The sequence below is a fragment of the Colletotrichum gloeosporioides genome (genome assembly GCF_011800055.1).
Source record: "Colletotrichum gloeosporioides strain Lc1 chromosome Unknown consensus_91, whole genome shotgun sequence".
Taxonomy (NCBI): domain Eukaryota; kingdom Fungi; phylum Ascomycota; class Sordariomycetes; order Glomerellales; family Glomerellaceae; genus Colletotrichum; species Colletotrichum gloeosporioides.
The window spans coordinates 46,092-69,766 of NW_025544736.1; the positions used below are offsets into that span (position 1 = coordinate 46,092).

General features: G+C 52.4%; 6 protein-coding genes across 6 annotated transcripts; 3 read left to right on the forward strand and 3 right to left on the reverse strand.

Moving 5' to 3' along the window:
• Window positions 1-926: 926 nt before the first annotated feature.
• Window positions 927-6,741, reverse strand: GCG54_00008169 (Nipped-B-like protein A; the record flags this gene model as incomplete). Its single annotated transcript, XM_045408141.1, has 3 exons — window positions 927-6,285; window positions 6,345-6,534; window positions 6,591-6,741. 3 exons carry the CDS (start codon window positions 6,739-6,741, stop codon window positions 927-929), a joined length of 5,700 nt encoding a protein of 1,899 aa, XP_045257875.1.
• A 678-nt stretch (window positions 6,742-7,419) lies between these two features.
• Window positions 7,420-7,954, forward strand: GCG54_00008170 (DNA-directed RNA polymerase I subunit RPA12; the record flags this gene model as incomplete). The annotated part of the gene is made up of 3 exons (XM_045408142.1): window positions 7,420-7,546; window positions 7,632-7,863; window positions 7,936-7,954. Coding segments are annotated over 3 exons (378 nt in total), but the record flags the coding sequence as incomplete, so codon positions are not given.
• A 123-nt stretch (window positions 7,955-8,077) lies between these two features.
• On the reverse strand, window positions 8,078-9,266 carry GCG54_00008171 (Deoxyhypusine hydroxylase; the record flags this gene model as incomplete). Its single annotated transcript, XM_045408143.1, has 2 exons — window positions 8,078-8,588; window positions 8,725-9,266. The coding sequence occupies 2 exons, from the start codon at window positions 9,264-9,266 to the stop codon at window positions 8,078-8,080; spliced, it is 1,053 nt and encodes a 350-aa protein (XP_045257877.1).
• Window positions 9,267-10,481: 1,215 nt separating this feature from the next.
• Window positions 10,482-11,516, forward strand: GCG54_00008172 (Cytosolic Fe-S cluster assembly factor nbp35; the record flags this gene model as incomplete). The annotated part of the gene is made up of 1 exon (XM_045408144.1): window positions 10,482-11,516. The coding sequence occupies one exon, from the start codon at window positions 10,482-10,484 to the stop codon at window positions 11,514-11,516; it is 1,035 nt and encodes a 344-aa protein (XP_045257878.1).
• Window positions 11,517-11,711: 195 nt separating this feature from the next.
• GCG54_00008173 (uncharacterized protein) lies at window positions 11,712-12,403 on the reverse strand (the record flags this gene model as incomplete). Its single annotated transcript, XM_045408145.1, has 4 exons — window positions 11,712-11,903; window positions 11,968-12,101; window positions 12,197-12,299; window positions 12,326-12,403. 4 exons carry the CDS (start codon window positions 12,401-12,403, stop codon window positions 11,712-11,714), a joined length of 507 nt encoding a protein of 168 aa, XP_045257879.1.
• A 791-nt stretch (window positions 12,404-13,194) lies between these two features.
• GCG54_00008174 (uncharacterized protein) lies at window positions 13,195-14,623 on the forward strand (the record flags this gene model as incomplete). Its single annotated transcript, XM_045408146.1, has 7 exons — window positions 13,195-13,383; window positions 13,528-13,572; window positions 13,625-13,719; window positions 13,781-13,798; window positions 13,845-14,137; window positions 14,193-14,409; window positions 14,506-14,623. 7 exons carry the CDS (start codon window positions 13,195-13,197, stop codon window positions 14,621-14,623), a joined length of 975 nt encoding a protein of 324 aa, XP_045257880.1.
• Window positions 14,624-23,675: the final 9,052 nt, after the last annotated feature.

Here is a 23,675-nt window from a genome sequence, read left to right on the forward strand (position 1 = left end):
AAGAGGTCGGCGTGAAGGCTATCGAGTCGTTGCGTCTCGCAGCAGCGACCCCCGCACATCATCTCTCCAACCAAGCCAATTGAGTCCAGCCGCCACACCGCGAGAAAGTGTACCTATTTGCCCTGCATTAGTTGCCGCAGCTGTTCAACGCCATTGGTTATGATGCACTGAGTGTGGGACCACGGCGGCCTCCCAATGTTGGTTCGGAAGATGAGTGCAAAATGCGGGCAGTTTGACTGGATTTCTTCTTTGAAGAAGTGACGAGACTGACGGACACAAGAGCGAGGAGCGCCGGCATAAAAATCCTGCTTTCGTCATTCTCGTCGTACGGAGCGGTATCAGTTAAGTTCAGAGCAGCTCAAGGCTTCAGCCAAGCTTTTTGTATACTCACGGCATGTCTTCGAAGAACGCATTTCAAGTATTTCAAATAACTCGCATTTCGCCTCGCAAACTATCTTTGCAAAGGCCAGTAAGGAGTAGGTATCATTCCAGAAGCAAAAACCCCCATATGCGCAGAGGGCGAGACAAGATATTTTATCCCATAATCTCAAAAGCCTCCCACGCTGATTCCTCATTCGCCTCCTCATAACATGAAAAACGCCTCGCCTTGATTTTTTGATCGATTGCCCATGTCCTGCACACTCAAATCTCTCTTCCTTCGTCTCTCTCGAGTCCATTCCTTGAGGAATGACACAAGACCAAATTAGCAAAAAAGAAGACATGCCTCGACCACTTCCAAAGTCTTTTCCCTTCTTAATGCAGACTCCTTGGACTGATTATGCCATGTATGTTGTTTCGTGTGTGCAAAGATGTCGATGATGTACATGTACACGGAGGGTGCTTCCCTCCTTGGTTTGTTCTATAATTGCAGTAGTTCTGGCCGCGATTGAAAAACACCGTCGAAAGCAACTGCTGTGTTAAGACTTTTACGCGAAATCCATGTCGTCGAAGTCAGCCTCGGCATCTTCCTCAGCTTCAACCGGATTCTTGCGGGGACGTCCACGTCCACGTGGGCGTGAGGTAGAACGCTGGCGCTTCTTGGGTCGTCCAACAGCGTTGCCAGCCTTGCGCTTCCGGCCTCTGCCGTCAGCAGCGGGCCCGTCGTCTTCGGCGTCACTAGCGCTGCCGTCGCCCTCGCCATCTAGCTCATCCTCATCTGCAACCTTAAACTCCTTGTCGACGTTCATTAGCTCGACAAACGCTTTGCACTTTTCAATGGCCAGTGTCTGCTCTTGAGACGCCAAAGCGGTTGTGTGCGCCGTGACCTCCTCCCAGAACTTGTCACCAGTGACAGCTTGCACCTTAGTTGGTGCTTTGCTTAGGTCCTTTGCAGTAGGTTTGGCTTTCGTCTCGCGCTTGAGGCCGTAGAGACGTCGGAGGTAGGTTCTCGCTTCCCAGAGACACAGCATAAGAACAGATCCAGACGTCAGCTGCCGCAGGCGCTTCGAAGTAATCGTCGGCTGAGGTCGCTGAACGGGCTGTCCATCAGCTTGGGGCTCAGCTGGCTGGTCCAAGTCCATGCGCATGTTGAAAACTTCTGACTCAATGACGTGAGCCATGCTAGAGCCAGTCGATGAGAAGAACTTCTCCATGGTAGTAACAGTTACCAAGACTTCGCCGACCGTAACGTAGTCGAAGAAAGCCAGGTTCTCGATGATGAATCGCGCAAACTCGACGTGGGGCGGCAACGGCTTGGATACGTCCAACTTCGACGGGTCGAAATCCACTTGGCCAACAAGCTTCTCCAGGAACTTCTGACGGTTCTTGGACTTGCTCACCTTGAGCACTTCCATCAAAAGATGAAGCTTTGACTGAAAGGGGTTCTCGGTGGCGCCACGGGTATCGTGGGCAATATCCCGCTGATACTCGTACGCGGACTGGATCGCTTTGGCATATTCTCGCTCGATTACCGTCTCGTGCTTCTCGTGGAGAGCTCGGTGCTCCATAAAGGCGACCTCGGAAATCCTTTGGACAGATGAGGTTTCTAGGGTGATGAGGGTGACACCCGTCTCTTTAGGATGCACAAGACCCTGTCGATTAATGCTGCCCAGCACCTCCACAGCCAGGAAGGCGTGCTCGTCTTGGGATGCGAGGGCGATGCGAGTAATCTCCTTCAAGAAACGCTGAGTAGTCGCGCTAGCCACGTCGTCGAAGCTAGTTCCGCCCATGACTGTCAACTCACGCTTTTTGTCCCCTTCCGGACCGGCAGCGGCAGCTGCACTAGCAGCTTCAGATCGCCTTTCTTCAGTCAGGAGAAACTCCTTGAAAGAACGAAGAACCGCGCTCTCAAGTGCCGGAAGCCTGGCTTCGAACACTTGCTGGAACTTGGTGTACACGTTTGGCGAGACATAGTTCCGCGGGTGCGCCTGGCAAATGAGACCAATGGCATCCAGAGCATGCTTCCTTGCCTCCATGGGTTGTGAAGCATCCGCCCAGGGGGAAAGATTGTCGACCATGAGTTTCGCGACCGAAGTGCCAGGGTATTTGGGGAAGATTTTCTTGAAGACGGCAATCTCGGAGTCTAGATCGCAATGTTTGCCGACCATGCCCACGATGATTGAGTATCTTGCAAACTTCTGTAGCTTCGTGGCGTCCATCGCCGTATTGCGCATACTAGCGACGCCACGGAGACTAGAGGCACCCAAGTGAGCCAGCTTGTCACGGTTGTCCAGGAGCTCTGCAATGATCCACAAACAGGCAATGACATCGTCAAGCAAGGCTTTTCCCAGTCTGCCCACGGAGTTCTGAAGCTGCTCTCGTAGTTCGCGGAGGAAGTCGGCGTACTTGGCGGACAATTGCGGCAATACTTGGCGGTAAATAACCGTCACAGCCTTGAAGACGGTGAGATCATCGGTGCCGCTTAAGCTGGCGAGATGAGGTTTGAGGAGTCGAATTTCCTCAAAAGTAAACAGTTTTGCATCGGCCTTGGCAAAGATCTGAAGGACTTGCAGCGCGTCTCTTCCTGATGGAATTGTAGGATCCTCCGAGTCAAGATTGTCGATGAGCTCAAACATCTTCTCAACCAACTTCATGCTGACACTGAAAGGTCCTGAGCTGGCTTTGTTCTGGCCACCGAGGATAGACTGAAGTACCTTGTCCAGGACGGCGCCCACGTTACCAGATTTGACAGTCTGGATCATGAGAGCGACATGGTCTGTGAGTGATGTCTTGTACGCCGCTGTGTCGTCGACCTGATAGAACGGAGCAAACCAGACTTCTTCGATCATCTGGCGAGCTAGTTCTCGTACTCCCTCGTCCGGATCTTGTACACGGTGGAGCAAGCCGTTGGCGATGGCACTGCGGATTTCTCTACTTTGGTTGCGGAGGTAGATATCCTTTGCCAGCTTCATGGCTCTCTTACGCACACCAATGCCGGAGTCGATGAATCTTTCAATTATTCTCTCCGCCATCTTGTCCTCCAATCTAGGACGCAGTGCAATACACTTGCCCATGAGACCAATGGCAGAATCGCGCACCTGTGGGGACGAATCGCTTGAGCAGTTGATGATTAGCTGAACGACCACGGAGTCTCCATCGAGGATAGCTGGGTCGGTTTCCAGAAGCTGATTGATACTCTTGAGACTCTTGCTTCGTACAGTGGCCTGGTCACTGGCCATGGCTTTCAGGAGCACGTTGAGCATAGCCTGGAAATGTTCGCAAAATGGCGAACGGAGCAAAATGATGGCGTATGAGAGCTTGGCGTGATTGTTGCTAACGTCCTTGAAAGTGTACTCGTTGGAAAGCCATCGGCGGTCTTCGATCATCATACGCAGGCGGAAAGCGAGCCGGCCGAATTCTTGCTCGAGGGAATCGTAAGTCTCTTGCATCGCGTCGTATCCGGAAAATATTCTGTACGCCCAGTCTGCAATCATGAATGAGATAGCGCCTTGCAAGTGAGGATCGTCGCTTCGTCGCTGTTGAAGATGCTCAAGAGTGGCTCGGTAGGGTCCTGACCAGGATATTTCGTGCTCGATACGAGACTTCTGCTCCAAAGCCGATGTCGCCAGTTCCGACAGATATCGCGACAGCTCATTTGAATCGGTGCCGTCGGTTGAGTTGGCTGTTCGGCGAACGTGCGACCGTAGCTTGGAAATGGCAGCGCTCATTACACCAAGCAACTCGAGAGCCATGTTCTTGGCGGGTGCCGCGGTCCTTTCTCCATCCCACAGCTTCATCATGTAAAATGTCAGCTGACGCAAGATGAGTTCCGCAGAGGGCCAGTCCGGCGAGTCGAGACATTCCGTAAAGTCCTCGACGAACAGGTCTAGCAGGTTGCGGTAAGGAGTATCGCCTGACTTGGTAGACTTCAGAGCACGGTTGACCATGAAGTTGACAACGTAGTTAGCGTTATGCGTGGCGCCCTCAGTCAATGGAAGCGTCACGGCCTTGAGTTCCTCGAGGGCAAGCTCGTGTTGGGAGGCGCCTGATTCTTCGGACTTCACAGTAGCCACCACATTAGGTTTTCCAGCAAGGGGCATCTCCTCATCCTCGTCGTCTTCTTCCATCATCGCCCGGCTTCGCGTGCCCTTCTCTTCCACCTTGCCAGAGCTTGCTTGCACAAGACGCATGATGAGAGCTGATACAGGTTGAATACTGCTGCCATTTGACAGGCGGAACTGACGGGCGCTCTGCTTGCCGACGGGAAGTTTCTCCAGCGAGGTCAGAATGTCGTCGAAAATGCCACGGCGCTGATCGGGTTTGGCGAGGAAGATCTGACATAGCATTTCCATAGCGACGAGGCGAATACCATCGAACTTTTGTACTCCGACAACAGAGTCCTTCTCCAAGTAGGCGTTGTCGACGAAAAGGAGGCTTGAGGCGGCGAACTCCAAGGTGCCGAGAGCCGTGTCGGAAAGCTCGATACATGTGACGAGTTTGGCGAGTAGAGCAAACAGCTTCTGGCAGTTTGTCAAAACAGGCCCGATCGCCTTCTTGTATGGTTGCAAGAGCTTGAAGAGGGCAGATGTCGAGCCGGAACCGCGCATCTCAACTACAGGAGTGACGATGCCCTCGACGACACTCTTGAAAACATCGATCGACTTCTGAATAATCTCTTCGGAGTAGATCTGCTTCTCTTCCCTGCCGCCACACATGATGCGCAGACATGTACGAGCAGTCTTGAGCCCCATCTCAATGTCTGGCAGCTGGTTCAAAAAGCCCGTGACTTCCGACTCACCCCAGGACTCGTCAACCTTGAAGTCGAGGTTGAGCACATGCGACAGCCCTGGTTCGCTCAATTTCTGGGTCATTTGGAGGTCATCGATGGATGCGTCTTTGTAGCTTCCGAGGTCGATGAGCTTTTGAATCGAGGTCTGAAGCTTTTGCTGGGTCGAAGCCGTGAGGATGGGGACGCTGTCGCTGCTCAAGGTCGCAATCTGCTCATAACCAGGCTCGCTTCCAAGAACATTTCTAATGGCCTCGAAGACAGTCTTGGTCAGACGCTCAAAATCTTGCAGGGCGGCTTCGGCTCGCTGTCGTTGGTTAAGATTTGTGTTGATCTCATCTTGTCGATTTTGGTATGCGCCGTCTTGTTTGCGCATGGATAAGCCAGTCGGCTCATCTGGTGAGTCCGGGACAGCCATCTCAAGGTACTCGTCCTTGTTAAAACCGGGCGCATGGGGAAGCTCGATTGTGAATGCGCCGCCGCCGGGGGTTCGTGACGCACCGGGCGGTGTGGGTTGCTTTGGTGCCAACGCAGGAGCTAGTTGAGGGGGCGCAGGTTGAATGGCGATAGGTTGGGAAGGAGTGGGTTGAGCGGGTTGCTCTGGTTGGGCAGGAAGTTGCGCAGGTGCGGGCTGAGGAGTTTGCTGGGCCGACTCAAGCTTCACAGGTTTTTGAGGTTGCGTGGGTGTGGGTGTTCGCTGCGCGGAAGGAGCCTGGGCTGGAGTCGCGACTTCCTTCTCTTTTGACGACTTGCGAACAGGTTGTGGTGGTGCTGAATGCTCAGGAACTTCTACGTAGGCGCTCGGATCGAATTTCTTAGAAGGGATCGCGACCTCAAACTTGAAATTGTTCCTTTGATGCGGGTCTGGGTGCATCGATGAAAGTCTCGGATATGATGCAGAGCTCTTTGGTGTTGACGGAGGCTGCTGCGACGGTTGAGCAGGCGCCGCCTGTCCGTTCGGAGGTGCAAGACCAGCGGCCCCCGGAGGCGGTTTGATGAAAGTCGGGGCTCTGTCGAACATCATCTTGGCCACGGGAGACAAGCCTGCACTCAAGCTCTGATAGCCACCTGTTGGGCTCGCATTCGAGTTAAGGTTCGGCTTCGGTACGGACTTGAACTTGCTGTACGGACCATTGTGGTTAATACGAAGCGTCTCTCCCCGACACTGCAAGCCACTTACTAGTAAGTCCGTTGATTCGGCTTCAGGTCGTGGAGCACATGGTCAACGGCATATTTCAGGTGTTTCAACCCATGATTCTGGTTCGGTCCGGTCGCCTCTTTGTTGAGGTTGTCGAACTCCTGGCTGTTGAAGAGGTGCGATACACTAGCTGCTAGCGACCCGGAACCAATGGTCGGATCTGGGATGAGATCTAATTTGTGTGAGCACAGAAATCCAACGATCCCCTAGCATCAAGCCCAAACATACCAGAGGTAAACGGGATGACAGAGGTTTGTGGCGAGAATGGCAACGCCTCCGGGAGGGTGAAAGGTCGCGCCATGGGGCGCTGCTCCGTCTGAGGCTGCATGTAGCCGCCATTGGGAGGGCCATTTGGCATGACCCCTTGGCTGTTCACCATTTTGACGAGTGTCCTCGGACGTCGATCCTCTCATACAGACATGTTCTCTCAGAATGGCCAAAGAAATCGAAGTCGGTGGGACGTCAAGGTCGGTTGGCGAGTCGCGCGCTCGAGGGTGGTTGCATCTACGTGAAGGGAAAGGTCTTTCGTTTACGAGGGCGGAAAGAATAGTCTATTAAAAGGTGTTCGTCAGAAGATAGGCAGTTGCATCGTTATTTTCGTCGATTAATGGCAGGCTCCGCGGGACAGATGTCGAGTCGCGATCACGTCGACGTCAAGGTCGTGATTGGGATGGGAAAGTGGGAAGGTTGCGACAGCCTTGCGTGGAAAGACCCTTGTCGGTTGGGTGGTCTGTGCACAAGCTTTGCCCAGCCAGTGGCCAGTTGTTCCGTTCCTGCCTGTTTCCCCAGGGGCGCGGGCGGTTGTTGCCTTGCCTTGTGTTGTCTTGTGTCGGTTAATCCGGCACCAGGTGGCAGGCTCCAGGTCCTGCCTGTCTTGTCTCTCCCCAGCTGATAGGAGAACCGATAAGAGAGCAAAGGTACCGATAACGATAAGACTATCCGAAAATCTTCCAGCAAAAATATTTTGTCGGTCTTTCCGCGCGATACTTCCGACCCATTCGATTTTAGAGATTGAATAGTAGTACTACGTCAACCAGCACAACCACCGCAATCAGCAATCACCGTCGCTATGTCTGCCATTGGAACCCTCGTCTTCTGCGTCGACTGCGGCAACCTGCTGCCCGCGTCCATGGGCTCTGAGAAGAACAAGCTCATCTGCGATTGCTGCGGCGCCGAGAACAAGGGTACGTGGATCGCCGGCGCATTCGATCTGATCTGCCAATTGCAGCCTCAGTTCTGCGACCGAAAGCTGACACTTTGCCTCAACAGACACCGGATCCAAGACCATCATCACTCAGACGAAGCCCTCCGATTTCCCTTCCCAGCTCCGCCAAAAGCTCCAGTCCAACGTCCAGGCTCTTGACAAGAACATCAGCACCGAGGCCACGATCAAGGAAACATGCCCCAAGTGCGGAAGAGAGGAGGTCCGCTTCTCTGCGGTCCAGCTGCGCAGTGCAGACGAAGGCAGCACCATCTTCTTCAACTGCGACTGTGGCTTCAGGTATGCTCTTCTCACAAAACAACTCTTGGAACCCGGGTGAGGAAGACGAACGAAAATGCTGACGATTTCCAGGTGGTCTCATAACAACTGAAATACACTAAACTTTTTACCCGTCGCTTTTAAGTACCTTATCCCGACTAATGATCTATATCCCACCCCGCGACACCCAAAAGAACTACCTACATATCTCCCGCTTCCCTTTTCGTGCTCTTTCTCAAGCAGCCACCTTGGCACCCTCCGGAATCAACGCGTACTCCGTCTGCCCGCTCGACTCGAACTCGGCCATGTCCAGCGCGACAATCACACTCTCCCGCACGACCTTCTCCTTGTCGTGCAGGAACTTGAGCAGCGTCGCCTCGACGCCCTCCTCGTCGCCCAGGCTGCCCAGCGCCTCGGCCGCCTCGTGGCGCACCATGCTCGCCTCCTCCGTGTTGCTCAGCGCCTCCGTCAGCGCCGGGATGGACGCCGGATGCGACAGCTGGCCGAAGACGAAGGCGATCTCGTGGCGGAACAGCGCGGAGGAGTCGGCGAAGCCCTTGGCCAGGGCCAGCACGGCGGGGACGGCGGTGGGGAGGTCGGGGGGCGAGGCGAGGTCGCGCAGGGCGAACATGGCGCGGTAGCGCAGGAAGAGCGGCAGCGAGGCGTCCATCAGGGTCTTTTCGAGCTCCGGGACGGTGCGCTGCGACATCTCCATGGGCGGCGCGGGGTCTACGGATGTGAAGTCGCTGTTTTGCGCGGGTCACGGCGTTAGCGAACATAGAACATAGACAAAACATGATACCCTTCCTTTGCAAGAGAAGAAACTCTCGCTTGTAGTGCCAGGGCTGTGTATGTGTGTGTGTGTATGTGTGTGTTCCATACCTCTTGCGAAGCTTCTCCAGCTTCCTCTGCTCAGAGTTCTGCCACTCAATGAGATCAATAGCGATCTCGCACGTCTCGACAATACACACGTCCTCGCCCTCGCGGTCCCTGAACTCCTTCAGGATCTCAAGCTGCCCCGCGTCGCCCAGCGCGCCGAGCGCCTCGGCGGCCTCGTGGCGGCACATGGGGTCCTCCTTCAGGTCGCGCAGGACGGCGCGCAGCGGCTCGACGGCGTAGAGGTTGCCGGTCTGGCCGAGGCAGTAGGCGAGCTCGTGCTTGAGCAGGGCCGAGGGGGATGCGAAGCCGGCGGCGATGGCGTCGATGGCGGCCTCGGCGTCGGCGCTCTTGTCCTTGCAGGCGACGTGCTTGAGGGAGAAGAGGGCGCGGAAGCGGATGGGGAGGGGGCTCGCCTCGGAGGTGAGGGTCTTGCGCAGCTCGGCGACGGTCTGCGAGGTGGTCTTTTCGCTGGAGGCGGCGTTGGCGGCGGCGAGGGCCTCGAGGGTCTCGCGGGACTCGGGCATGTCCACGGCGGAGGGCGACATTTTTGCTGTTGGTCTATTGGGGGGTATCTGTGTCTCGGGAAAACGAAAAGGAGTCAGAGGAAAAGAAAGAGACGAAATATCAACGCTGGAAAGTCAGGCGAAGAAGGATGAGGGTAAAGGCGTGGGCCGATTTTCGTAGCAGAAAAGGGCTTTCTTACGTACGAGGGGGGGAAGAGTTACCTCCGAGGTGCGGTAGTGGTGGTGCGGCGGCGCGGCGTCCGTCAGTCAGTCACTGTTCGGATCTGATAAAGATTGTAGAAATTTTGCGAGGGGCAGCGGCGGGGTGATTTGACGCCCGATAAGATCTTCCAAGGTTGCCCCTCACTTCAGCGCTGGCCGTGGGACGCTGAAGGGCCCTGTAACGCGGTCCCACCTCAGGCTGCAGCCCCGACGACAGCGGGCCACACTGCCCACCACAGTCGCATTTTTCTGCAAGAAATCCAGCGCAGCACTAATGGAGCTTGACCCGACTCGAGGGTGTTTGCGCTCTATAGACTAGCAATCCTGAAATGGAAGCATGGAACAACAAGCCATCAACGGTCTATTAGTCTAGTTGGTTAGGACGTCGGATTCTGATTCAAACCCAGAACCTTCCGTAAGCCCAGGTTCGAATCCTGGATGGACCTTTCTTTTGCCGCAGAAGATGATATCTAGTAAGATATCCTGCTTTTTTTGCTATTTTCTTATTAGACTCCTATCTCTGTTGTCTCCTCATGACCAGATGACGGCAAACTCTGTCATCTCTGACTCTTGTTGTTCAGCGCTGGTTGGTGACTCTATTAAGTGGGGTCAACCGTCTCCGCGGAGTCGTGAGGCTCGGTTTCGCCACCACTCACAGCGACTTCTTTTGTCACCCTTCAACTCTCACTCTAACGATTCGACATAAACATAAGTGGTACGACAACCGTATCTTGGGAACAAACCACGGATATACTAAAGGAGAACATAACAGTTAAATCATCCGCCTAAACAAATTTCTCAAGATCTCATTACTAACCCCGCGACAGAACACTAGTTGAACTCGGCTTATCAATCAACTTCACCTCACTCAACCTCAGTCCGGTCCCGGACCAGGCCTGGCCTCAATTCACCTGTCAACCTCTCCATTTCACATCCGACTTTTACCAACCTCACATCTCATTCAACCTACCTCTCGCTCTCAGTCACACCCAGCCTTCCTCGCTTCTCCCCGCCTCCGGGCAACCCCCCTCCAAGATGGCGCCCTCCCTCGAAGCAGACACCGACGCCTCAACCCTCGACGTCCTCGCCAACCCCCAAAAGCAAGCCCCCCAGCTCGTCGCCCCGGAACCAGAACACTGCCCGGGCCCCGAGGCCCCGACCGCCGGCACCGCCTCCTCCTGCGACGGCTGCCCCAACCAGCAAATCTGCGCCGCGACCGCCAAAACCGGGCCCGACCCCGACATCCCCCTCATCTCCGCCCGCCTCTCCGGCATCCGCCACAAGATCCTCGTGCTCTCCGGCAAAGGCGGCGTCGGCAAGTCCACCTTCACCACCCTCCTCGCGCAGGCCTTCGCCACCAACGAGGATTCGTCGGTGGGCATCATGGACACCGACATCTGCGGGCCCTCCATCCCCAAGATGCTCGGCGTCGAGGCCGAGACCATCCACGTCTCCGGCGCCGGCTGGTCCCCCGTCTGGGTCATGGACAACCTCGGCGTCATGTCCATCCAGTTCATGCTGCCCGACCGCAACGCCGCCATCATCTGGCGCGGCGCGAAAAAGAACGGCCTCATCAAGCAGTTCCTCAAGGACGTCGAGTGGGGCGACCTCGACTTCCTCCTCGTCGACACGCCCCCCGGCACCTCCGACGAGCACCTCTCCGTCAACACCTTCCTGCGCGACTCGGGCATCGACGGCGCCGTCGTCGTGACCACCCCGCAAGAAGTCTCGCTGCTCGACGTCCGCAAGGAGATCGACTTCTGCCGCAAGGCGGGCATCCGCATCCTCGGCCTCGCCGAGAACATGGCCGGCTTCGTGTGCCCCAAGTGCACAAACCAGAGCGAGATCTTCCGCGCGACGACGGGCGGCGGCCGCGCGCTGGCCGAGGAGATGGGCATCCCGTTCCTGGGCAGCGTGCCGCTGGACCCCCGGATCGGCATCGCGTGCGACTACGGCGAGAGCTTCTTTGACAACTTCCCCGACAGCCCCGCGTGTGTTGCGTTCAAGGAGGTTGTGCGTAACGTGAGCAGGCAGATGGGCTTGGATGAAAAGGAGGTTTTGCCAGAGTAACGAGTTTGTGTTTAGGTCTTGGATGTTTGGCGTTTAATGAGTTTCACACGTTCAATCAAGATATCCCATTTTCTTCTGCAAATGCAGTGTTTGACTTCATGGCTCGTATTATGTGCATATCGCATGCCATTGACTCCGTTGGTCGGTGGTTATGCCTCTCTGTGTATGTATGCCTCCGCCTCATGATTCCTCCGCCTACGCAGCAGACCCCAGCTTAGACGGTATCTCCTCCAGGTCCTCGGCTTCTTGGATATCAATCACGCGGCCGACCTCGCTCGTATTCCGCATCAGCTCCTTGGCGCCGGCGTAGAGCATGCGGATCTCGTTGTTGCAGGTGATGGGGAGGTAGTAGATCAGGACGTACGGCACCGACAGGCGGCCGGAGGGCTGTGTACACCGCATGTTAGCCTCATCATCGTCTTTCCGCGCGCCATGCCCGGGAGAAACGTACCAGTGTGAGAGGGTAGCTCAGCAACACGAATCTCGGACTGTGGTCCGGCAGGTCGTCGCCAATCTCCTCGAGGCTCTTGTACACAACCTTGTCGTCATCCTGCTTAATCTCGTGCGTGTTCTTGTCAATGTAGTCTGGGGAGAAAGAGGTCGCCACCGTCGTTAGCCAAATTACTTCCCATCGCCAAGACCTGCGTCCAGTTTCGGACCAGCAACGGAGACATACATACAGATGACAGCTTGCGGGTCATTCGACCGCGAGGTTCCCAGACGGAACTTGCGCAGGTGGTCCTTGGTCTCCTGCGAGAAGGTATACAGCCTCGACTCGGACGCCTACATGGTGCACGGAAGAAAGCAACGGTCAGCGGGGATTCGGATGAGACTGGCGGCACGCGGCCGATGGCGGGGAGCGGGGGAGAGGGAAGCTTGCGCACCATGGCTTTTGGTTTCGGGGCGGGGTGATGGAGAGGTATTCGGGATTGCTCGAGGTATGCGACAAAGTGTCTGGCGGGACTACAGCTGAACAGCTAGCGAAAAGCGAAATTGATTAACAGAGTCGTGCCGCTCGTCGTAAGGCTTTGTTGACAAATGGTGTCCAGGGTCCAAGGTCCGGTGCTTGGTACGAGCCGCAACACTAAGAACGTCAGATCGAAAAGTCAAGCCACCCCTCCCTCGTCGTCCACGTCTCCCCTCCCCCGCCCTCAGTCGGGCAACAGTTGAGACCAGCCCGCGCCCCGCCATCCTCAGGCCAGGGCAGCCGACACAGCTGTCCAGCAACTGTAGCAGCGGGCACAGCACCAGCACAGAGCTGCAAGAGAGGGTCGCCCCACCTGTGACCTCACCCACCGCACTCAACCCGCAGCAGCAGCGTGGAGCTCCCACCATGTCAGTGACGCCGACATTCTCCCAGCGCACCTCCGAAGAGCGGCATTCCCGCGCTTTTCCTACGAAGCTCGCGATTCGATGCAATCCAATTACCGTCCCTTTCTTCTTCTCACTCTTGCGTATCCGCTTCGTCTGAGAATTTGATTCGTGCGAATCCATCGACCTTTGCCAGCTTCCCCCAAAAAGACGCAATCACGTAGCAGCAGCTCAGCCAGTCAGCTTGAGTGTGAGGTGCAGCCAACAGCAGTCAGTTGCATATACCAACTCATTCTCGCCCACTGTAACCTGGACCACTTCTTTTTTCCCTCCCCTCTACATCACTGACAACAAGACAGAGAACTCCATGTTCTCCCGCCTCTCCCAGCTATCTCGCCATCTCCCCTCGGCCTACATAATCGCAAAGCCCGTCAAGCCTGCCGTTCCGGTGTCCGGTCTTGCCCGTAGAATCATGGTCTCAGCCGACGAGCGAAACACCCGCACCATCCACACGGCGGCGTGTCTGATCATCGGCGATGAAGTCCTCGGTGGAAAGGTTAGAGAGCAACAAAACCCTGTCAATGCTACGTCTGAAGATGGTGACTGATATCGTGATTGCATCCGTAGACTGTTGATGTGAGTGCGGCCCGGCGCCGTGGGATCGGCAGAAAGGCTTGAGCCGTATTAACCCATTGGCTAGACCAACTCAGCCTACATGGCCAAGTGGTGTTTCAACCTCGGCATAGTATGTTGACTTCCGGGACCCCAAAGGCTAGGTTGATGTTGATTGGAGACAGAACCTGAAAAGAGTTGAAGTCATTGAGGACGACGAGAGTGAAATCGTCGAAGCTGTCCGGCGGATGAGTGACCGCTACGACTTCGTCGTCACCAGGTTTGCATTCCAAAATGTAGCCTTCAAGCCATCAATAGCTGACAAGACATCTGGATCATAGTGGCGGCATTGGCCCAACGTAGGTTACCCAAGGGCAACTTCTGAACATCGCTCATCACTGGCAGGCACGACGACATCACCTACCAGTCAATAGCCAAGGCTTTCGACCTGCCCTTGGTCCTCAACCAGGATGCCTTTGAGCGCATGAAGAGACTCTCTAAGCCGCACCCCAACCAGCCCGATTTTGACTGGAACGTTGACTCCCCCGCCCTTCAGGCCAAGTTGCGCATGGTCATCCTGCCTACTGATGAAAAGCGTGACGCCAGCAAGCAGTTTCTCTTCCCTCACGAGGACCTCTGGGTTCCCGTCAACGTTGTCAACGGCAACATTCATATCTTGCCCGGCGTCCCGCGGCTCTGTAAGACATAGCGCGTGGTCATATCGAAAAGTGCGGCTGACTAACACGTCTGTAGTTGAGAAGCTCCTGGACGGTCTGAAACCCGGCATCGTCCCCCGACTTACGGATCCGGACGGCAAGGGTCTTTGCCGCGTGCTCATCTCCACCCCGCTTCCGGAGAGCGCCGTCGCCGGTTACCTGACCCAGCTTGCCGCAAAGGTGGAGCCGAAGGGCGTCAAAGTCGGCAGCTATCCTCGGTGGGAGCAGAACGGCACCGTAACCTTGGTCGGAAGGTAAGCTGACGTTGCCCGGGCGGCATGGAACTAGCTCAATCTCATCCCTCGAGGCCCCGCCCAGATCGCGATGAACAAATGCTAACTTCTTCGCAGGGACCAGGCTTACATCGAGAGCATCGTGGATGAGGTTGTCGCGGGTGTCAACGGCAAGCGTGTGTATGTGGAGGGCGAGGATGATTCAGCTGCCAAAGCAGACAAGCCTCTCGAGTAATTCCAGCAGCCAGCCCCCAATCATTTAGATAGCGACCCCCACGATCCGAAGAACGTGGTGTCGAGATGCGGCAATTACATGTCCTTGTCGGGATTTCCGGCTGCAACCTTGTCATCTCAACTATGTGGTCGCAATTCTGCTCAACCATGGATGAGGCTGTTTTCCGTTCCGCGAGAGTCTCAATGGTTCGCTGCTGGCCAACCGTCTGGATGAGTCGATGCCGACCTCTTCGGTCTCTAGACTCGGGCTCGTCGCCGTATTTTGATGTAGGCTGCCGCAACAATGCCCGAGTCGTCCCGGCCAACCTGGAAAGGCGCAGAGACCGCACGTGGGGACGGTCCTCGACGAACCTGGCAGTCAATTTCGGTCAATGTGGAGAAAGACGTGGACTTTATCGCAGATCTTTTGACGGCAGCGGGAGAGGATAATTCGCACAGACTGACTCGACGTCGCAGGCGATTGATCCCGTAATTCTAACCCGCAATCCAAGGCAGACGCGCCATCCAGCGGTGCTCTTCGTATGGAGGAAGCGATCTCCATGACCCCAATGACAAGCGTGCGTATCCGTAACGCTGCATGCTGACGCGCAGGACCCTTGCGGACGCGTCGCCGTCGTGGCCGCCACCGCTGTCGCCACGCGCCGGCTGCATGCTGCGATGCTGCAGCAAAGTCAGGGGTTTGACTCGTAATGGTTCTTCCAGGGCTTCTAGAAAACCCGAGTTTGCTGTAGCCGCTGACCGCGCTCACCGTTAATCGTCAATAAGATGATGCACGAAGAGCGAGATATGCGTCCCGGCTACCTACCGATTGGAGACTGGCTCCGTTTCGGCGGGAGATGAGTGTGGGTTAGGGCCGGTGCTATCTTTGAGGTCTTGGACGAACGCTCGACAACGTTTGGCTGTGGCTCCGTCGCGTGACGGCAAGATGGGGCCGCTTCTTGCGGATCCTTATCGACGGCTTGCTCTCTGGCACGGGAGGAAACCTCTTGAGACTTCTGGCAACCGCTTCGGCCACGCTATGCCTGTTGCATCGAGTCAGCCGAATCTGAATACGTGATGGGAGGTCAGTTCATGCTCCACACAGGCCTGACTGCGAATACAACCCAGTCGTTGCATTGTCACCTCCAAAGACATGGATTGGCTGTCTGTCTAATGGGCTATCGGGCATTTCATCTCTTCCAGTCCTCGTCGCACTGTGCGCTACCGCAACCATGAGGTCGTTTTCCCATGGTTCCGTCAGGGCACCACAGGAGCCAAAGGTGAAGCACGGTTCGTGACCAGGCCGATGCTTGTGCGACGGTCTTGCAGCGGACGAAAGGACGGCGTGGCAGCTCTGGACGCCTCCTGTCCATCGGGCTTATCAACATGGCAATGCTCCTGATAATCTGTCGCGGTTGACCGTCTTGGGGCTTGATCTTAGAGCCAAGCCTTCTAGAAGCCAACGCAATCTCAGCAGGCCCTGTCATCTCGAAAAGTGCGCTAGGTCGTTCTTCGTGTTAGTGCCGACGCCCGAATCCGGGGCGCCGATAGTATTGCCCAGGCCAAAATGTTGTCAAATGTCTAAAGGATCCTGTGAAACGAAGAGATGGTGGGCCAACGCTCGCTCAAAGACATTTGTTTCATTAGATAATCCTTCGTGGAGCGCGGCTGGCGACAGATAGAGGGTTATTAATATGGCGAGCGGTCCATGCTTGTGGTGACCTGCAGCGTTGTTCGGGTTTACAATACACAGTCACCCCCAGATGGCTGCCGAGAGCTCCATGGCCTGAGATTGCCCCTAGTAACTCCACCTGAAGGCATGGCATGGGAAAGTTGTCGAGAGGGCGAAAGGAAGAGACCTGAGCGCAACTTTTTAAGAGATCGACGCGAATGCTGGCCGACGGGCTCGAGGACTTGATCTGCGCTGTCGTACCGGCTGTGATGGCTAGTAATGGAAAAGCAGCCGTACGCAAGGAACGCGCCATGGATCATGGACTCTGGCGCTTTGGCTTTGGGTTGTTGACTCTTCACAAGTCAGCAACGCCATCGTGATGAATGGTCGATCACAGAGCTAGATGGTTTGAAAGCAAGCGCGCACCGAACTGGACGTCTTTCGGGCGGCGCATGGACGACGGCTTGTAAGATCTGACGGCTCACGAGGCGTGGCTGGCGCCTGTCTGACGAGAGTCGCAGCGCAGTCAAGGCGTTCTGGCAGCCAAGCACAGCAAAGTTGAGATGTCAGGGCGAGGCGAAAATGGCCGATATCCGGATGGATGGTCGCAGGGATGGATGTCATTGAAGGCTACACAGTTCCGGTCTGGAGTTTGAGGTTGCGGCGAAGGTTTACCAGATTGACGTTGACAATCCATGCACGCTCCAACGCCCCATTGCTTCTATGCGGCTTTGAGCAGGTTCGCGCTCGACCTCTGTGTCATTACGAATTATGACAGAAGCTGCCCAGCACTTCTGTTGTATGAGGTGCAGAAGCCCATGCTCTGTCGCGCCGTTGAAACGGGCAGCTTGAATGGCTCGCGAATCAACTGCAGCAGCCTGGAGGAAGTTGAATGGCTGCAGTTATTTACCCCGTCGATGACAGGCATCGGGCACCGAGAGCATCATGTGCGAAGTGTAGATCACCGCCGCCGTACCGTGTGGTGTGGGGCTGCATACCGTATCCGAAGGTGGACAGGTAAGTCCGGCGTTGTATGCCGACTCCGGTATCAAATTTCAACATCGGCTTTGATATCAAATTAAAGGCTGGTCTTCCTGGTGATGGACACGGTCGCCACTGGTGCGGATTGGCATCAGGATGGTAGAAGCCAGGAGCCTGGAACAGCTAGTAGCCTCCGATGCAGGAGGGCTGTCCTCTTTGCACGAGCTTCGTTCTTCTCCCTTCTGCCGGGCTGACCGCATGCGGCCGTGTTGACGCTGCGGTGCAGTCAGGGGCGATGGCTGAGCAGATCCAAGCCTCGCGAGTATTGCTCGAGTGGCCGCATTCAGACTTCACTGCCCGGGGCAGCACAGTAATCTCATTCACGACGGGCAGCCGTTCGCGACGTGACAACGCTCAGCATATTCAATAGTTGCACTGCATTTCCGTCCGCGTCGCCGTCCTGCATCGACAGAAGGCAACTTCAGACGGGCTGTGGCACGCGATGCGGATGAGTCGGCCAGGGTGTTGAGCGTTCCAACGCGTCGTCCCTTGCATCTTTGCAGCCGTGGCACGTCGTGGAAGTTCCTTTGTCAGATTGCCGGGTGCGGCTCGAGGCTTTGAAGGAGGCCGTCGGCACGAAGCCGTCTTTGTCGGTCTCTGACGAAGGCCGATTCGGGATGACAGGCCAGGAATGACTGGAATGAGGCTGGCTTTACAAGCGGGCTGGGCAAACACGATCGACACCCGTTGACATACGAGATCGGTAGGACGGCATCCCAGCCCTGGGCGGGATCGTGTAATATTCGTAGCGCAAGCCGTGGGTGGGCAACACGAGAGTGACGAACCTTGTCGCGGTTGTCAGCCGCACAACGGACATCCACGTGGGCGTGGGGAATGCAGAGGGCGGCTCAAGTGGTGAGTGAGGTGAGGGTGCGAGATTGAGAAGCAGCAGATGCAAGCAGATGGATCCGTAGTCCAGGTGGTGGCGATTCGAGTGGAAGCAAGCTACGACCGGCGCAGGTACCGGGGATAAGGAGCAGGGAGCGGTTGAAGCTTGTTGGGGGCTCTTTACGCATTGAGAGACAGCGGACAAGGTTCGAGATGTTGGCGACGGCGAGGGGGGTTTTGACGAGATTTCCAGGATGACCAAGGGGCCGACGAGGCGAATTTGGACGATGTTGGGGCGAACCTGGGAAAGTCGAGCCTTGATTGTGCTTCCAGAACTTGGCTCATGTTCGTGTGCAAAGTAAGGTTAGCCACCAATACCTTACTTGGTATTTTTCCGCTTGCCTCGGGAGGGTTCGATCGATGTAGCCGGCGATACCACCACCACCACCACCACCACCACCACCACCACCGCAAGAGATGGAGGTCTGGCCTGGGCTGCCCCTGAACTGGTGTCAAGCATTGTGGTTTTGGATGCTTGTTCGTGGTGTTGATCCGCGGTCAGCGGGAGAGAAGTTGCATCAGTGATCCCATGCGAGACGACGTGGGAAGTCATGACACACTGTGACACACTGTACGCACAGTGCCAGCTTGAAGATGGAAAGCACGTTTGGTCAGAGCTCTCGTCTCCTGGCTGCTGCAGGAAGAAAAGACAGGGAAGGAAGACATGACAGGGAAGGCTCTTCTTTGGGGTATCCACACCCAAGTTGCCCGGGATAAGGCAGGTGCCCCTTTAGCTACATACGGCCATGCCCCCGACCTCCCGCCCCAGGCCATCGCCAATCGACAAGGCACGGGAGAGTGGATGGGTCGGGAAGCCCTTGGGCCCTGGGTGAATGTTTCCTCATTCTATCCGTACTCCGCAGTGGTCAACACTTCCAAAAGGGAGAGAGTTCATTGCAGCTGCTCTTTGTGTGTGGTACTGCAGGGTGTCTCTGGAAAACGGATGCTGACCATGACGAGACGGCTCCGGCATGGGTGATTCGGTGGGCGAATGCGTGCAGGTCGCACGAGAGCCGTATCAGGTTGCAATTCTGGCCTTCGTCTCTGCTGCCTCCATTCCTCCAGGTGGCACTCACGCCGCTGGGTAAAGTCGAAACGAAGGAGCACCCCAGACGAGGGCAAGAAAAGGCGGTAATGAGGAGCGCTCTCTGTCACCAGTAGAGTGAGATGAACGGACGCAGAAACCGAGGAAGGTCACCTCACCTCACCTCGCGTGTTATTAAAGCAATCAGCGAGGGTGGGGCTGTAGGACGACTGGATGCGATATGTTTCTTGGATTCCGTCCTGTTGCAACTGCTGTCGTGTCGCGGTGACGGGGGAGATATATGAGATGACTGAAGAATTGGGGGCGGATCCGAGTGCATAGTCCAGTCCCTGTCGCGCCACGTTGTCACCCGCAGGAGAGAGTGTCTGTTGCATCATTGAGGATGAGGGTGCTTATGTCTCTTTTTTCCATGCATCGCGATCTGGGTGAAGAGACGGCAGGCTGCATTATCGATTTCAACAGCTGTTAGATGCATACTAGCGACGCTGCTTCATACCTTAGTAAGGTAATACTGTGTACCGCAGTAAGCATGTGTCTGATAAGCGCATACCCCCACCTCTCCGCCCCCTGTCCCGATTTTGGAATTGCCGCTGCAGTTCAGAGTCTTGGGCCCCCGCCAGATCGGTACGTACCGCATCTGACCCTGTCTTTGGTCCATCACCACGCGCCTTGGGATGCTCCATCTCTCACCTCTCTCACTCGCATCTCCCAATTCGAGTTGCGCGAACCGCAGTCACCCACTCACACAACTCACGTTGCGCCCCCCTTGGAGTCTTGGACCCCCTCGCTATTTCGCCGCTGAGTGAGAGTCTAGTCTGCAGGCGTCTGCGCCGGGCCTCTTTTTATGGTTCCAGGCCCCCCCTGTCCCTACCGACGCTACTGCACGAGAAGCCCGCCGCGACAAACTCGCCCAGGAAAGTCCCTTTATTTTTTTGCTCTTTAATTTTTTTTCATCCCCGGTCGTCAAATGCCATTTTCCACTCGAGCCATCTCGGTACCCGTACCTACAGCAAATCGTCCAATTCTTCTGGTGGCCCTCTCACTCTGATTCATCTGGAAATGGCAGGCCATTCATCAGCATGGCGACACGCGGTTGCATTCGGTAGTGACTGGCAATTCAACCCCCAATCTCGCGTCTCCAATGTTCCATTCACATTCATTCCCATGCCAGTATCCGCGGCCAGCCCCCCCTTTCCCAATCCTGAATCCTCCCTCTTCGGAGCTCGGCCCATGCAAGCTCTCAGTCAATTGGGCATTGTTGTTGGCGCCATGGTCGCAATAGCGCTTCCACCCTTCAGATGCCTATCGATTGTCACATATCCGTCAGGTATGTACCCATAGCTTGGTGTATCCTACCTCAACAGCAGTGTTGAGAGTAGAGCTGTTGCTGCACTGCACATGTGGTATCCATGGTTGTGTGCGAGTGTGCGTGGTGGGTGTGCGCCTCGAGCGTGCCTGGACCGTCTGCAATTGTAGCCGTCAAATCATAGCCCCAGCGCTAAACGACGAGGGCGTGCCGACCAACAGCATCTACCTAGTCTGACTTGAGGGGCGAGACAGCGACTAATAGGAAGGGGCCCCATTCAGCAGCGCACCCCTCTGGTTAGCTAGCGCACCCCCTCTGTAGCGTATGAGGCGTATGCCTCTAATGACCGGCAAAACCAGCGAAACGCTAACTTAAGTAGTTAAAATAGAGGCCTCTAATTAGCCTAGATTAGCTAGAGGATTAGCTAGGGTTTCACTAAGTTATTAAATAGTTTAAAAACTCCTTAGATTTAAATAATTTAAGGCTTAGTAGCTAGTTTTTTTAATTTTAATTAAAAAGCTATTATATTATATAATCTCTAGTAGCTATAAATAAGTATAATATTTAAATTAATAGCTTAACTAGCCTTAATACTTAATTTCTTATAGTTTAGCTACCTCCTCTACTTTTTATACCTAATTAGCCTCTATATTATTAATAAGATAATCTAATATGCTCTTAAATTTAGGGTTAATATTAATATTATACCTAAATAGCAGTAAATTATATATATCCTATATAGCGTCTAACTATATAGATTCACCTTTAACTTATAAAATAGGCTTAGTTAGTATAAGTAGGCATTAAGATAAGCTTAGTAGTATATTAGTAGTTAGATTAATCACTTTAATATTATTAATATATTTAAGAGTAGTAGTAGCCTTATAAAATTAGTAATAATACTTAATACTAGCTTTATATATATTATTACGTTTAATAGCTTTAAGGCCTTCTTAGGTAGTTATAGCCTTACTAAGGGTAGGTAGCATAGTTAATAGTAGTATTAGTAACATCTTAGTAGCTTTATTAGTAATCTTAAACTTAAAGTAGGAGGCGTTACGCTTAGAGGTTATATTACTAGCCCTCTTAATAATATAAAGGTAGCTTTTAACCTTAACTTATAGAGGATTAAGGAGAGGTAAGCTAATAGTACTAACTATAGGTTAAAATAGCCCTTAAATCTAAAACTAATAAAGGTAAATCTTTTTAAGTAGTAATAACTAACTTTACTACTTATAAAGCTAGAGAATATAATAATAAGGTAAGCTATATATCTTATTAACTAAGTAAAGCTTATAGGTATACTTTAGCGTTTATATTAAACTACTCTCACTTAGTTTTACTAGCTTAGCTAGCTTATTAGTAAGGTTATTAAGTACCTTATTATAGATATAGCGCTTAATTTTACTAAAGACTTTATTAAGCTAACTTAGCGCCTTACCCTTATATGTTTTAATATACTGTATTAAGTTATTATTCTACTAATCTTAAAAAACTACTAATTTCTAGAAAATATTCTTAAGATTACTAGTATAGTAGTAAACCTAGCGCTTAATAGAAGTATAAGAAGACTTAATAATTAATATTATAGTGTAGCTAAAATAAGTAATCTAATTAGTCTAGAAGGCTACTAGCTTCTTATACTAAGGCATAATCTATATAAAGAGGGTATAATTAACTATAAGGTTAAAGTAGCTAACACTCTTAAAAGCAGCTTTTTGTTAGTTATATATATCTTATATATTAGTATAGAAGAGATTATTTTAATCTTTAAGAAACTAAGTAAACTATAAGTAGTAAGTAATACTACTATTAGCATTCTTTATAGTATAGGGGAAGTAATACTTAGTTTTAGTAAAAACGTTTATATTAATATATTAGTAGTAGAGAAGGTAGGGTATATTATAAAAGGTAAGGCTAGCGTTAAAGGCTTTAATAAGGGTAAGTTTGTAATTAATATAAATAACCTATAGGTAATTAATATTATAGTCCTTAAGTAGTTTAGTAAGAGTGTTAACTACTTACTTATAATTATATTCCTTCTCACTAAATAGGAAGTAAGAGGTAACTTAGAAGGCTTACTTATTACTAGTAGCACTATATATATTAAAAAGTAGTATATTAAAATAATTAGTCTTATATATTAAATCTATTAGTAGGATATTAAAGTAGCTTTTAAGGTAAGTAACTACTATTTATAGTATTATAAAAAGAGCTATAATATAACCCTTAAAATCCTACTTAAAGTAATACTAATACTTCTCTAAATTATCTAATTAGTTAAATAGCTACTTAATTAGTATGCAGCTAGCAAGCTTTTCGCAGTAGTAGTAGATAAAGATATTAATAATGTTATAGTAGCTAATAATATTATATTAAGCACTTTCTACATATAAAGCTATAAAGAGGTAGATAGGTTAAATATTATAGTTCTAGAGGTATATAATTTTTAGTATTACCTTAGTGAGGAGGGGTTAATATATCTTATAATAGGAGTTAGTACTAAAAAATTTATAGTTATAGTAGTTATAATACTTAAGCTACTTTAATATATTAAGTATATTATAAATAAAGTAATTACTATAGATAAGGTTAAGTTAAATAATAACCTACTATAAGTAAGAAGTTATATAAGAGAAGCTTTTATAGTACTTTAAAGTGTAAACTTAAGCTTTATACTGCCTTATTTAGGCGTTATTATAGTATAATAAGTAGGCGCACTAGTAGAAGGTCTTCTCTTAAAGGCTATACGCTACTTATATAACATATACTTAGAAGCTATTAGTAAGGTAGGTAGTAAGTAAGGCCTTATAAGTAGCTTTTTTAGAGGGAAATCTCTTACCTAAAGTAGGGTAAGTATACTTAATAAGACTATAGTTATTATACTTAATAGTATAGGCGTAAATAAAACTAGGGTTAATAATAGTAATATTATCACTTTTATTAGTAATAGAGGAGTTATTAAGAAGGATAAGGTTAGTAGCAGTAAAGCTAGTAGAAGCTACTAATATAGTACTAAGTGTAGCAATAGCCTCCTCTATCTTAAATTTAATCTCTTCTTATAATAATATCACAATAGCCTCAAAAAACGGTTAGTAGTAGTAGTACTAATAAGGTATAGA